The sequence below is a fragment of the Stigmatopora nigra genome, chromosome 14, assembly GCF_051989575.1.
Source record: "Stigmatopora nigra isolate UIUO_SnigA chromosome 14, RoL_Snig_1.1, whole genome shotgun sequence".
NCBI lineage: Eukaryota > Metazoa > Chordata > Actinopteri > Syngnathiformes > Syngnathidae > Stigmatopora > Stigmatopora nigra.
Genome location: NC_135521.1, coordinates 9,704,801 through 9,718,527, shown reverse-complemented (window position 1 = coordinate 9,718,527; position 13,727 = coordinate 9,704,801). Strand labels below are relative to the sequence as shown.

Genomic DNA, 13,727 nt, shown 5'->3' with positions numbered 1-13,727 from the left:
GCCATTATCTTGTCACAATTGTGAAATGATAAAAGTAAACAATCCATATCTACAGAATACAGATAGTGGATTTTGTGGAAAATGAAATAATTAAAAAAAATCCATGTTTAATTCCTTCATTATAAAGAGATACGCTCATTCATACATACATCAAGGGGTGCTGGAGCCTATCCCTGCCAACCAATTGCATAGTTTTTTTTCCTCCTCCCATATATATGAGAATATTGTCGGATCAAAGACTTACCTATAAAGTTTTAATCAGCAAGAAAATATAATTGATTTTAAATTATCTATTTTGGGGTGGGGGTGTTATGGATGCCAATTTTGGACTTGATCACGTTAAAAAATGTTTAAGAACTTGTAGTAATATTAAGTATAAGTAGTAGTGTATCAATAAAACAGCCTTAGACTGAATTTAGCATCATTGTAAATGTTGACTGACTCCATCCCCTTCAATTAACATATTGGCAACCATTGACGGCACTAGACATCCAATCCATTTAGAGTAAAAAGCTGGCAGCGAATGATCGCAAACACCCTTCCCAATAAAAATGGATTGAATATCTAGTGTCGTCATTGCCACATCCACATGCAGTCCTCCCACTTTCAACAAATTGGACGTCTGTTGTTGTCAATGGCACGCCACGTGTCAAAGGGTGCGTTTAGGGGCGCTCCGTGGCCACATTCACGGTCCCATCCACTCCTGGTTTTGCATTGACGCTCTTTCTACCTTCGCTGTCTCTCAGAGCTCCAGCCTTGCTGCGCAAGCAGATGTTCTCTCGCTGCAAGCAATTATTACTATTTCTCGCATCTTGGCCACACGGTCCACTCGTTTGCCCGCTCGACGGCTGTCAAGTGGCGAGAAAGTGCTTCTCTTTTCTCCTCTTTGCAAGTGCGAGGAGTATTTTCTTTTAAGGAGTGAAGGAAATGACAGTGTCAGTTTTGGGGGAAAACAAGGCAGATTTCCGCGGGTGCGGGAAGGCATCATTTGATGTACCACACCTGTGATTCGTTGTTGCGAGCAACTGGAGACGCGCGAGGATGGACGCGGAGGACATGTGCTGAGGAACACACTTCAGAATCGTCTTAAAAGTGCTTCTCTTTCCACAATCTGGACGTTTTTCAGCTCGTATTTTTTTACCCGACGTGTCTTGTGAAAGTTGATCTTAGAAAAAAGACGAAAAATGCCCCTACTTCTTCGCCCCTTTGTCCGATGTCGACTCGGCGCGGAGCTTCTGGTGCTTTGGCTCGGCTTTATTGGCGTTACCTGCACCGGTAAGTTTCTCTTTGTGTCCCGTTTTGGTGTTTTCTGGTGTCTTTAGCAGTGTGCTGATGATGGCGAAAAAAAAGTCGATGCAAGTGTCAACTTTAACCACGATCTTGCATTGGAAGCACGAGGTGATTATCTGTCCATCCTCTGTACAGTAAGGCTTTTGCTTTTGCAACCTCAAGGTTACGCGGTTTGTAACTTAATGCACATCGTACGCGCGTACCATTGAGTCCCGATGTGTTGATGAATTGTGATCGCAAATTGCATGTTTTATTCCCAAAATGTGACGAAAATGGACTATGACGTCTCGGCCAGATGGCTTCTGTATAATGGATGACAATGCACAGTGACACGGCCCTCCTTTACTGTCACATAAACAACCTTTAGCCTAGTAAATGTACAATCCCAGATGGTGAATGTTGGGAGGCATTGCCAACCCCGTTTCCTTTGCAGCAAGGATGTCCCGCAAACAGACTCCATCCTGCTGCATTTGCACCACGCTGACAGCTTTACGGAGTTGAGAGGCGATCGACTTGCTCTGATGAATTGTGCTTTATAGCGTGGTGCCTGCCAATGTGCTTTATATTGTGCAAAACTGTTGGGTTGGTTGAGTTTAACTGGATTTGTGCTGATTGTCATCTGAGCTGAACCCAATCAAGAGTTTTGTTTAGGCAAACAATTTATTATTTCAAGACTTTTGTTTAGGCAAACAATTGCGCTGACTGTCATCAGAGCAGAACCCAAACAAACATTTTTTTTAACCAATTGCAGGATGGTCCGCTCCATCACACCCAACAAGAGGATATTTTGTAGTATTTAATCATCAATCAAATGTCAAACTTTAAGCATACTCCCCACATGTGTGAAAGGCGGATTAGACACTAAACTGGTAGCCAGACAGTCGCATACTTTTCAGTGTTCATTCTGACAATAGGATCATAATTTATAGACTAAGACATGGCCATCACAAGATAAATTATAATCGAATGTGTCATGATTTAGGTTGATGTGTAATAGAAGTAGAAAGTGGATTTTTTTGACAGTATTTTTTATTTACCACCGCAATCCAGTTTAATGCACAATGCAAAATATTTAAAGATTCAAATGGGCACACTAATTATGAAAAAAGAAAAAATGTTAAAACGGTACTAGTGTGTCAGAAAAAGTACTTTCATTTCATGATAAATACAAAATAACCCTGCACCAACAACTACTGACAAGTCTAATTTGTTAAGTGGATAACTGACCAAATCTTTAGTTCATGTTCATGCTGATAAAAGAAAAAATAACTCCTTTGGAGTTCATTAGAAATGGGTTAAAATTTACTTTACTACATGCTTAACAATGACGACCTGTAGCTGTTCTTAATGCAGGTAGCAGTACACTGGGGTGTGTTGTGTTCAGGTTCAATTGGAGAAAACAAAACAAGTGTCCTGCTTGAGGCTGTGCAGGTTCCAGGGCAGTCCTGAAAACTCTAAGGGTTAGCTGTAAAAATCCATATTTTGTTTCCAGTCAATGTTTTTCCCAGTCCAAATGTATTTGAAGTCAAGCACCCCCAATGACAGGCCAATATTTCAAGGAATGCACCGTATTGGGTTAATAGGGTGCATTCAATTTTAATCCTATATTTCTGACGAATGTTCTGCAACATACTTCGATTGGATTTACTTTTGGCTTGTGACCCACTAGTTAAGAATTAGTCTCTCTATGAATCCATTTCCTGTCTTTTCATTTGATTCTCTTTGAAAGAGTAATCAAATATCTTGATCTGGGTTTGGACAAAGAATGCTCATTATTTTGTCTGTCCACAGTGGTAAATATAACAATACGTCTCATTCAGTTAGGCTGTGGCTTGCGACTTCAACACGTTGCCACTCCCGAGTCTTTTTTTTTTTTTTTTTTTTTACAATTCTCATATATTGTATATTCTGGGATTCACTGACGTGTGTCCAAAAACAAGAAGATTTCACACGCCATTTGCATTTCCCTTGTTTCCAAACTGTTAACCTTGCTTTGGGCCGAAGACAAAGATGTTAAAGTGTAATTGTCTTGCTCCGGGGCACAGAGATGATGAATTAAGTAGGCTTTTTTCTTTTGCATCAATTAGTGTTTAATTATGAATATGTTAGTGCTAAATAAACATGCATACCCCCAAGGGACCACATCTACCAATCTAAGGGGCAAGGATAGTGCAGGTGTTTCACGATTGGTGTTTGGATGCATTTGATTAGTCTTTTCCATAGGTAGTGCAATCCCATTTTCTTTGTGCTTCCTTTTCAGATCATTTTAATGTGAATATTTCTGTATTTTTTACCCGTGCCTTCTATGAGCTGTTGCCACAGTCCAAAAACATAAAGCTTAAGGTCAGATTTAGTCACTACATTCCTACAGGATTGACGCTGCTTGACTTTGATACTCTTTGTTCACACTGTCAGCGAGTGGCGAACAATTCCGTTTCTTTTTCCCTTCCACTCGATACATGCTGAGAAATCCTCCCCTGTGTTTTATGCCGATGAAAACAGGACATTAAATGACAGTTTTATCCTCCTTCTCACCTGGATCAAATATCAAGGCATACGTTCTACTTTGTCTGTCAATCTCTGTCAAATATTAGGTCATTGCTAGCGTCCCATCAGATTTCTTTTATAGGACAGGTTGAGAGCCAAAAATGGATCGCAGGTAATATGGTAGCCATTTCTTCCTACATGAGGATAGGGACAGTCTGCACTAAGATCAGTCAAACGATCCTGTGAGACAAAGATGCTGACTCGACACTTGCCTGTATCAAAAGCCGACTTGTCTTTTTCTTTTTTTTTTTTTTTCTCCTACTGCCGAGAAAATAAGTCAGTCACTAATAAAGGTAGGCCTGTCAGTCTGCATTTTAGCTAGCCCAGCACTTTTTCTCCAGTAGTGTTATGAGGGGTATACTTTGAGCTTCGGGAACAAAGTAAGGCACTGCTTTACTTGCACAACATTTGAAGCTTGCAGTATGCAAAGCCTGCTTGTTTGTGTGTCAGCAGCATATCAACAAGGATTTGCTTATACATGCATGTTTATCTCTTAACCTTTTGATGTACAATCATATCTCAAAGGACACAGTGTGTGAAACTCTTGGACCTTTGATGTAGTTCAACTTTATTAATCCTGTGGGGAATTATAGGTTGACCATGAAATCCGTTCACATTTAAATTAATTGTATTGATTAATTTATATTCAGTTGTAGTGCAAAATTGCTTCAGTTTGCCAAAAGAGTCTGAAAAAGAAATATTGTATTTTCGTTTCTACCTCAATGTCATTGTCATTTCAAACCAGGAGTGCACCAATCATAATTTTCAGGTTGATTAACAATTTTGTAAAGTCTGACTTTCTGATCTGACCCTAATACAATATAAGATGCAGCTTTAATACTCAAATCAAATGTATTTTGTTGCCATTACCAAGGAAGGGAGATTTCTTTATTAGGTTAGAATTGTATTTCATCCCGTATTCATCAAATTTGTTGGTTGCAGTAGCAAGACAGAGACAAGACATTGTAGACCTAGTATAAAAAAACTGGAGCCACGTAGAAAGTCCACAAGGTGGGGACCTTCTGCAGACTGAGACTTCTCTTTTACTTCTCTTTAATTTTTTTTTTTAATAAAAAACAAAAATACTTCTTTCAATGCCACTGAACTATAATTTCGGGTACCTAAATTCAGGGCAACATTTTTGCTTTACCAGAAGAAAATCACAAGGTTTAGGAAAATTGATTAATTTCTGGAGAAGATAACCACTAATATCCATCAGGTCTCGAAGTTTTATTTTTTTCACATCTTCACACTTTTAATAATGTTAACAAAACTTTAGGCTGGCAAGTTACTTATTTTAATGTACATTTTATGCCTGTCAATTTCCACAATATATTAGATGGAAGAGCAGAGGGGATAAAAAAGAAATTTTCCAATTCTTGTTTTTCTCCATTACACCCCATGGGGGTGTCGCTAAGCAGTTGTTGTCTAGAAGGTGCACGGGAATTGAACGCAATTTCCACAGGGTGTTCATTTTGTGATGATGCAAGCACATGGCGATGCAGTGACACCAGGCAGAAATACATTGCATAATCCTTTCATTTGACTGTGCCTGTTTCTTTCAAATGCAAGGATTTCCTCTTGTCAGGCCTCTTTTATTGTTCAAATGTGATTCATCCTTGGATTCTCGTTCTCGCTGCTGGTTTGTCTTTTTCTCATTGACTCACTAAAGAATGTGATAAGGAGAGCAAAAGCCCAAATGTATGTTTTCATTAGAGAATATTGCCTTATTGCTAACTTGCTAAATTAATTCAGATGACACGTGGATCCAGTCATGCACTGGGCCAGGGATTATTTCTCCTTTACTGCCAGATTCACTAAATAAATTAGTATGTACATGTGCAAATATTTCATAGAGGTCAAAAATGATACTTTTAGAACGTGGTGGAAATCTAAAATTATTTCCTTCACAGGCAGGAGTTTTTTTTCCACTTTTATGTTGTTTACAAAATTGAGTATTACATATAGATATTGGAATGAATGAAGGCCAGGAATTGCTTGGGTGCAAGTTGAAGATTAGCAAGTTTTATTCAATTGGCTTCATGTGAATTTTGTTTTGAGACAACCCTGATGGGAATGCTTCTGCTGTGATTCATGCTAAATTCTGTGTTATTCTGTGGATTCACATTGATGAATGGAGGCTGCGATGATAGTCTACCACAAATGGCTTACAGGTAAACAGTGCATGCCATTACAGGTCATCTTGAAACAATAGTGAAACACGCTCCATTTGGTAACAAATACCCAAGCACCTTATCTTTCATGTTTTGTCCCTTGTTTTTGTTATTGGCAAATGCTGGATTTGAGGAGTTCATAAAGAACATTACAGAGGTCTTATGGAACCTGAACTGCAGCGTTAGTTTTTTTGTATTCTATGCACTGGCTTTATAAAAGGACCAACCGCATATGTGACTTTCTGACCTTTCTGTTTAAATTATCCTATTTCCATGTTTCATGTCAATGAGAGAGGGATGTAATCCTGAAGTTGATTCGTTCTCTCCTGGAAATGCAGCACATTATTATAGCCGTGTCTGTTTCTTTCTGGCTGCCAAAGCATTAGCCTCTAGCCTTTGATGTGGAATTAGATTACCTGGTAAAACAAGCAGCAAGCAAGTAATGAAATAGTTGGTGGTGGTCACAGTTTATGGGCTTCATTGACCGGTAAGAGTGGCAAAAAAAGTAGCATTTTCTTTGTTGAAATAGCTCATAATGGAATGTGCTATTAGATGTAAAAGGATGGGAATATTGTGTTACCGCCTTTACAACGAGAAAGTCACATTCCTAGTCTCAGTAAACACTTTGCTTCTGAATAAGGAAATGTTAAAGATTGAACAGGTGCGAGTTAAGTGAAAACATGTGTAAATTCTCATTTGTGATCTTATTAATATCAACTATTCTTAGAACCCTTTCCCAAATAGTTAATTGGGCATCAGTCACTGTCTGGAGAAGTGCTTAAAAACCCAAAGGTTTCTCAGAGTAGCTCATCTAACATGTCCATTCCTCTGGGTGCTCTTGTGGCCTTTATTTCAGGCCATGCAGTGGATGGGGAAAGCAGATCTGATTGCAGTATGGAGAGCTATAGATTAATAGTTCCTTAGTGAGGCCACCAGGGAGCAATGTGAAGGACTCTCCCTCTTCATCATCTCGTGAAGGGAATCCTGCACTAGAAAGTGAGAAAACAAATCGGAAATCTTCTGAAGGTCAATTGATATTAAGTGACGGTAATCAATATTGTGCTTTTTGTTATCATGTATCCAAGATATTTTAATGAAACATGCTAATTCAGTGATACTACTAAAATATCATCGAAATATTTTAGACCTACTGTTAACTAAGCAACTCATTGTGCTGCTACCTCAGCCTTAATGAAAAACCCCTTCCAAATGTATGGCCAATTAATAAGCCTTTTTTTTTTACTTAGCTAGATAATGTAAGGAAAAAAAACTGAAAACAAACAAAAGCATACTCAACCGCCTGCCGTATTCTGGTGGGGCTTGATTGGCAGGGGTATCTGAGGGAGGTCTGGCACTGCGTGAACCCAAATTTGTCATATTGAAGTGAATTTGTTGACAAGACAGGAGGCTCAGTGACCTTTTCTAATTATGTCTGTGTGTCCAGGCACTGATGCCTGAGGGAAGTAATTCAACTGAGTCAACAAAACACTGAGTAAAACAGCACATTCAAACCTGTGCTGTGTGTGTTTATCTATTTTTTTTTTAATTCAGATACATCTGAAATTGTATTCCAGTTCCAAAACCATACCTCTCTTTTACTTTCAATTGTTTTGACTAACAGCACCTACTCACATGAATTCTCATCAACTCCTACACTAACTACTAATTCTATAAACTTGCCATGGCATAAACTAAAACCCACGCCTCAAACAACATCAATCTGTGGCGAATACCTTCAATAAAATGACCATTTTCTTTTTCAAAAAACATTTATAGTCCAACAAAGGTTGAATACTAAAGCCTACCACTGGAACGCTGAATAGTAAGCAATTCAAATTTTTGTAAGATGGCATGGCCATTTCTGTTTTTCATAATACAAACGGTAACCTTCACATCAGTTGCCCATAATGTTAAAGTTGATTCAACATGTTGTATGTGTATGGCCAGAAAAGCACAGTATTTACATTTCATGTTTTATTTTATTATTTTATTTTTATGTTAATGTCTGTGGGTGAATGTCAATAGCCTAGGCTGCATTACTGTATAAAGGTATTTTACCCTTCAGCTTTTGAAAAACATCAAAAATAATAATAGTGGATTGGTTGAAAACTTGGCTGCGTGTTTTCTGGATAAGTTGTCCCAAAGCTCATTTCTTAGTCTGCCACATATGCTGCTTATGGCTTTTGTTTGACTTTCTGACTAACGTAATAATTACATAACTTATCTGGCGAGAGTTGATTGTTGTTAAATGTCACTGTGGAAAGTGCCTTTCTTATATATTTCCATTTCATTTCTGCCATTTTCTGTGATGGAAAATAAATCGGCTCTTTTTTAACCCAGGAGAAGTAATCATTTTAAGATCATTAGGATATTTTATCCGTGTGCGCTTGGCTCTTACTCCCTGTGCAGATCTTTAAGAAAGACTTTGTCTCACTTGTGTTTGAATGTTTCAAAAGGTGCTTTGACTCGCCAGCTTTTCAGCTATTCTATATTCTCAGCTTCCAGATTCTGCATACAATATTTCTTGCACACTCGTTAAAGAACGGTTGGAATTTAAAAACATTTCTTTCTAAATGCATGGATAATGTTTGAAGATACTGCAGAAATGTTTTGGTGTATTGTTAATTTAATGTTGTTTTTTATTCCTATACATAGATATTTTTATATACTATATATAATAGCAATCAGCAACAATTATGTCAAGCGCCAATTGAATATCTATGGCGGGTTCTATGCCAAACTTTTATGAGCCATCATGTTTTTATTACAAAGCACATTGACCAACCACTACACCATAGAATCAGAGAGCCAACTATTCCTATAATTCTAGCATTACTTCCAGGGATAGTAGCAAAGTGTGCTCACAAAGCTGCAAGGCCACAGAGGTGTGGCTGAAATTTGGCAGAGAGAAATGATTCTTCTCTGTTTTACATCGAGAACCTTGACTTCAAAATGTCTCAAATATACTTCGAGCACTGAACTCAGTGTTGTTTTATGAACCCGCCCACATTATTTGTACGCATCTCGGTAGCGTGGCGCCATTTACTGTTAAGCTACACTGCACGTAGCCGCCTCAGCCTGATAGTCTTGAAGCAAAAATATGTCCGCCTCCACCCCCTTACGTCCCATAAGCATGAGGCAACCAAGCAAAGCTATTAAGTGTCGACAGGGTGGTACGTGGAAATGTCTGTAAGCTACATTCTTATCATTCCACAAATGAACCACAAGTTGATTTACTCTGAGCTGGACAATGTTAAATACCCTCAAGAGAAAGAACACAATATGTCATTGGTTCATGTTGGTACCAAATAGGAGTTGAACTAAAAATGAGTTTGCACCATTTGACATCTAGAAATGAGGCAGTTGTGAAAGTTAGTTGTGGTTAGTTTGCAGTGGTGAAAATAAATCCTTAAATGACATGTTATGAAAGAAATGTGACATGTCACGCGTTATTCAATGAGATATATTTGGACATGTGTGCACATTTCATTTGGGATGGATGGTACAGGCTTACTCTGATTTCTTGTACTGCCTCTCAACATATGATGCCCAACTACAAATGATTTGAATGGCCAGAAGGTGTTTGATTTACGCTGAGTCTGAGTTATCAGTAGCAAACAGACCCTGTAGTTTCTCCGTTATCATTCCTCTCAGCTTGTTGCTAAATTTCTGCATGTTTTTGAGCTCAGGCCTTAAATGTCAAGACAGCAGTCGCAAGCGTAATGCAAAGACAAAAACTGTCTCTTACAGCAAAAATCTGAGGCACACTTTCCTGCTAATTTTTCCTTTGTATTGTTGTGCACAGTGTTTGACAAGCAGGCCTGTCTGCTTTGTGCTGTGGCACAGCTTGGCCTGGGGGGAATGATGCCCACCTGACGCCGTCTTTACAGACTTAGCTTCCTGTCTACAGATAGCAAGAACAAAGGTGGATTCACAACTCGGGTCATGTGTATTCTGACTGTGTATGTGACACTCTGATGACTCGAGGGCACTTTCTTTACCAGAAGAGTCCTTGTCTGTCACTAAACATCACTGTCTCGCTCGCCGCTAATGGAATCTCCAGATTGTGCTATGAGGAACAAAGGCTGGTTGTGTGACATACTAAGGACAAAATAGTGACCCCATTAGGGCTTCGGGCATAGGTTTGGGACAGTGGCCACAGACCTATTGGCTTGTCATGACAAACAAAAAATACATGGAATAATTAAGTGTAGGTACATCACACTATTCACAATCTATATTTGGCTTTTAAAAGTAAAAAAGTCAGTTGTCTATTTCTCCCATATGTTCCTTGAATTTGCGTTTTTTTTGTTGCTTAAATTTGATTTGATTGCTTTATTTTGGTCATGTGGAAAAAATAATAGTAACGTGATTCTCAGCAAGTTTGGCATCAGTTTGATTGCTCTTAATTGGATGAAATCCCACCACTAAATACAGCTCCAAGGTACTGCCAGCTAAATGATTGACAGCCGCACAACATCCCAGATGTCACTCTGTACCGAAACTAGTCAGACTTCCACCTCTTTTATATGGTAACTATCTCTTCTTCCAAGGTTCAATAATAAAACAGGCCCTGCACTTGAATATGCCATGTTTTTTTCCAAGACATTGCAGTGCAAAAGTTGGCATCAAAGATGTCACACTAAATCTTTGTTTCCATGACAGTTGGAGTCAAAACATGAGCCGGGAAAACACGAGCCCTCCCGGCGTCAAGAAATACTATAGTGCTCTCTCTGAGCCTACGCATCTAATTGTTCTGACAGTATTAAAAATGTTTAATAAGGCTTTTGTGCAACACATATGGTAGAGTATATAGTGAAGATTTGACAAAAGGCTTTCCTACAAAGTCAGAGGGCTGTTTTCCTATTCTCCCCTTTTTAGAGGTCACTCACAGCGTGTAACCAAGGTTCCTTAGGCAGCTTGCTGAGACCCGTGGGTTTAACTATAATACGCTCTTTAATTCTCTTCCATGTAGGGTTATTGCCATCAAAGCTCCTCTGACAGTTCATACTCAACTCTAGCTTATTCTTCTATTTCTTTTTTTACTGATGGGTTTATGTGTCGGTAAGAAACTGAATACCTCCACGCAAGAAGCATTACAATTATATGCGTGAAAGAAACCACCATCATGCACCCGCCATTGACGATCTTTGTATATTGAAGAGCTTCGACAAATGTTAAGCTATTTGCCTCATTATGTTCTTCCCATGGTACCAGTAAGGTTATTTTCATAATAATCATAGGTATAAGGATACATTTAGGTGTGATATCTCTTAGTACTACAGAAACATTTTGAAAAAATCTTCACCTTTGGTGTCCATTTGGGTTTGTTTTTTTTAGGTCCTTTGACTTTAAGAAATAGTTGGCGGCTACTGTGCAATCATTGTAACTTTGCTATCCCTCCATCTTTAATTTAGAAATGCAGAAAGACTGCACATGCATGAGATGGTTATCCTAGCTCACTGTCTAGCACGTCTTTTCATGCATGTTCACTCATAGCCTCCCACGGGTACTCATAACAGTCCGTGTTCCATTGCTTGAGCGTACTTTTCTTTGTTACTGGTCTAATGACCTCAGACGGGTATAGACCTCTATAGATTTTTCATTTTGATGCAGTGATCCTTCGGAGACAGGACAGTCAAGGGCAAACTAATGAAAAGGTTCAGACTTGTGAAAACATTGTGTTGCTTTTTAAATGTTTGTGTTATTCTTGTCATGGACTATTTGTTTGACGGCGAGGGTTGAACACACAGGTGCAGCTCCCCTGCAGCTGCGATAGATTTGCAAGTAGATCAAAGCAAATATGCTCTATCCTGCTACGAAGCCTCACATGGCTGCAAAATCAGAAAGGTGAATTGGGCGTTATTTTCCATGCTAGTGAATTTTAAGTTGAACTGAGGAAACTGCTATTTGTCATTGGGAAAACATTTTTCACACTCTACCAATCAAGTGTTGAATTGAATTGAATGCTTTTACGGTCATTCTACAAGTATAATGAGATTTGTGTAGAGCGAGTAGAGTAGTGGACTCAGTACACGGCCTTGAGACGAACCGGTTCTGTGCGTTCAGCAGTTGAGAGGTGGCGAACCAGCTTCGCGTGCTGGTGTCGGTTAATCAGAAAGTCCTCAATCCAGGAGCTTGTGGAAGGTAGGAGCCCCAGGTTGGTCAACTTGGGGATGAAAATGTCTGGTTTTATAGTGTTAAAGGCTGAGCTGTAGTCAATGAAAAGCATTCTGACATAGCTCCTTCACTTCTCAAGGTGGCTCAGTGCAGTGTGGAGGGCGGTGGTTATTGCATCTTCGTTGGATCTGTTCGGCCGATATGTAAACTGATGTGGGTCTTGGATGAGGGGAAGACAGGCTTTGATGTGTTTCAGTACCAATTTTTCTAAGCACTTAGTGATTATTGGTGTGAAAGCTACTGGGCGGTAGTCGCCCTGATTTTTAGCAGGTGTCTTGGTAATCAAAATGTGAATTTCTTCTCTAGTACCACAGTGGGTCTTAGACAAACATTGCTCATGAATTGCTCTTTTTGCTTTTCCTTTTTTTCTTATTTTCAAAACTCATAAACGAAGCCCAAAGCAGCCTAATCTGTCTAAAAGGAAGTGACCACAATCAATAGGATTTTCATTACAGTTATGTTTTTATACTGCAGAACACTCAACGTCGGTGAAGCACTCTGGTGAATGATACAATCATGTTCCTTCCCTACCTGTCTCCCCCTTTCAGATTTGCAGTGAGTTAATGTATTAGGACTTGTTCTTTTTGGTAGTAGTTTGTTTGGTTTTTGTCAGTAGCCTTTATTGCAAAAGCCACAGTAAAACATTTGTACTTTTTTGTCATTGAAGATTTTGCTGCTTAGCTGGACGTGACATTACTGACAGTCTTCTTTATTGAATTATTCCCCTCTCTCTTTAGTCCAACTTTGAGAGAGCGGAGAGAGGTTAAGCAGCTTAATCTGTGCGAATACTTGTTTGTGGTGTTCATGGAAAAATGGAAAATCCAATTGGCTTTGTCAAATTATCTGATATTGACAGAAATGATCCTGCACTTTATGTTTTGGTTCAAACTGCTCTGAAGAATGCCTGAATGCAGGGTCTCCCCCAGAAAACTTGCAAAGCCTCGCTGTAGAGAAAAAATCATAATATATAAAAATTAAATGTTATACATAGTCTTAAACTTATAACGACCATCTCTTTGCAAAAAACAAGCATAAACATTTATCATTTTGGAATTTAGATTGTGCTATCGACCAGTGCTTTTGCAAATGCCGCATGTTGTTTAGGTGTGCCTTTTGGGAAAATGGATCTTCTCTCCAGATCTTATTTTTAAAACTTGTGATTGATTTTTTGTAAAAAATACATAGAAAAACAGGGATGCCGGGATGGTACTGCATATATTCTTGCTCAGAAACGGTCAATATATTTGCACTGTTTTTGCACTTTCTCTCCCGAGTCCTGCAAACCAACTTGACATGGGGATTCATCACAATATCATAATAAATTGAATGAATCTAAACCTGATTCCCTCTGTAAATTCTCATTCAATATACAATAGGGCTGTTATGAAATATATGTTGATGATATGCGTGCATGCCACCCTATGTGTAGTGGTTCACTCACCTGACTTCAGTGCAGACAGGTGATGGCTTGTGTGATTGTGAATGTGCGAATGGTCATCTGCCTGTGTTCTCCACGACTGACTGGTGACCAGTCTA

General features: G+C 38.9%; 1 protein-coding gene across 5 annotated transcripts in view; it reads left to right on the top strand.

The window, feature by feature from the left end:
* Positions 1-713: 713 nt before the first annotated feature.
* unc5a (unc-5 netrin receptor A) overlaps positions 714-13,727 on the top strand; it is a 111,453-nt gene continuing 98,439 nt past the window's right edge. For 2 of the 5 annotated variants that reach the window (XM_077733605.1, XM_077733608.1), the window contains exon 1: positions 715-1,275. In XM_077733605.1, the coding sequence (XP_077589731.1) occupies positions 1,185-1,275 (91 nt within the window). In that variant the 5' untranslated portion in view covers positions 715-1,184. Of the gene's footprint in view, positions 1,276-13,727 lie in introns of all 5 variants that reach the window. The other 3 variants (XM_077733610.1, XM_077733606.1, XM_077733607.1) reach the window with 2 other exon arrangements.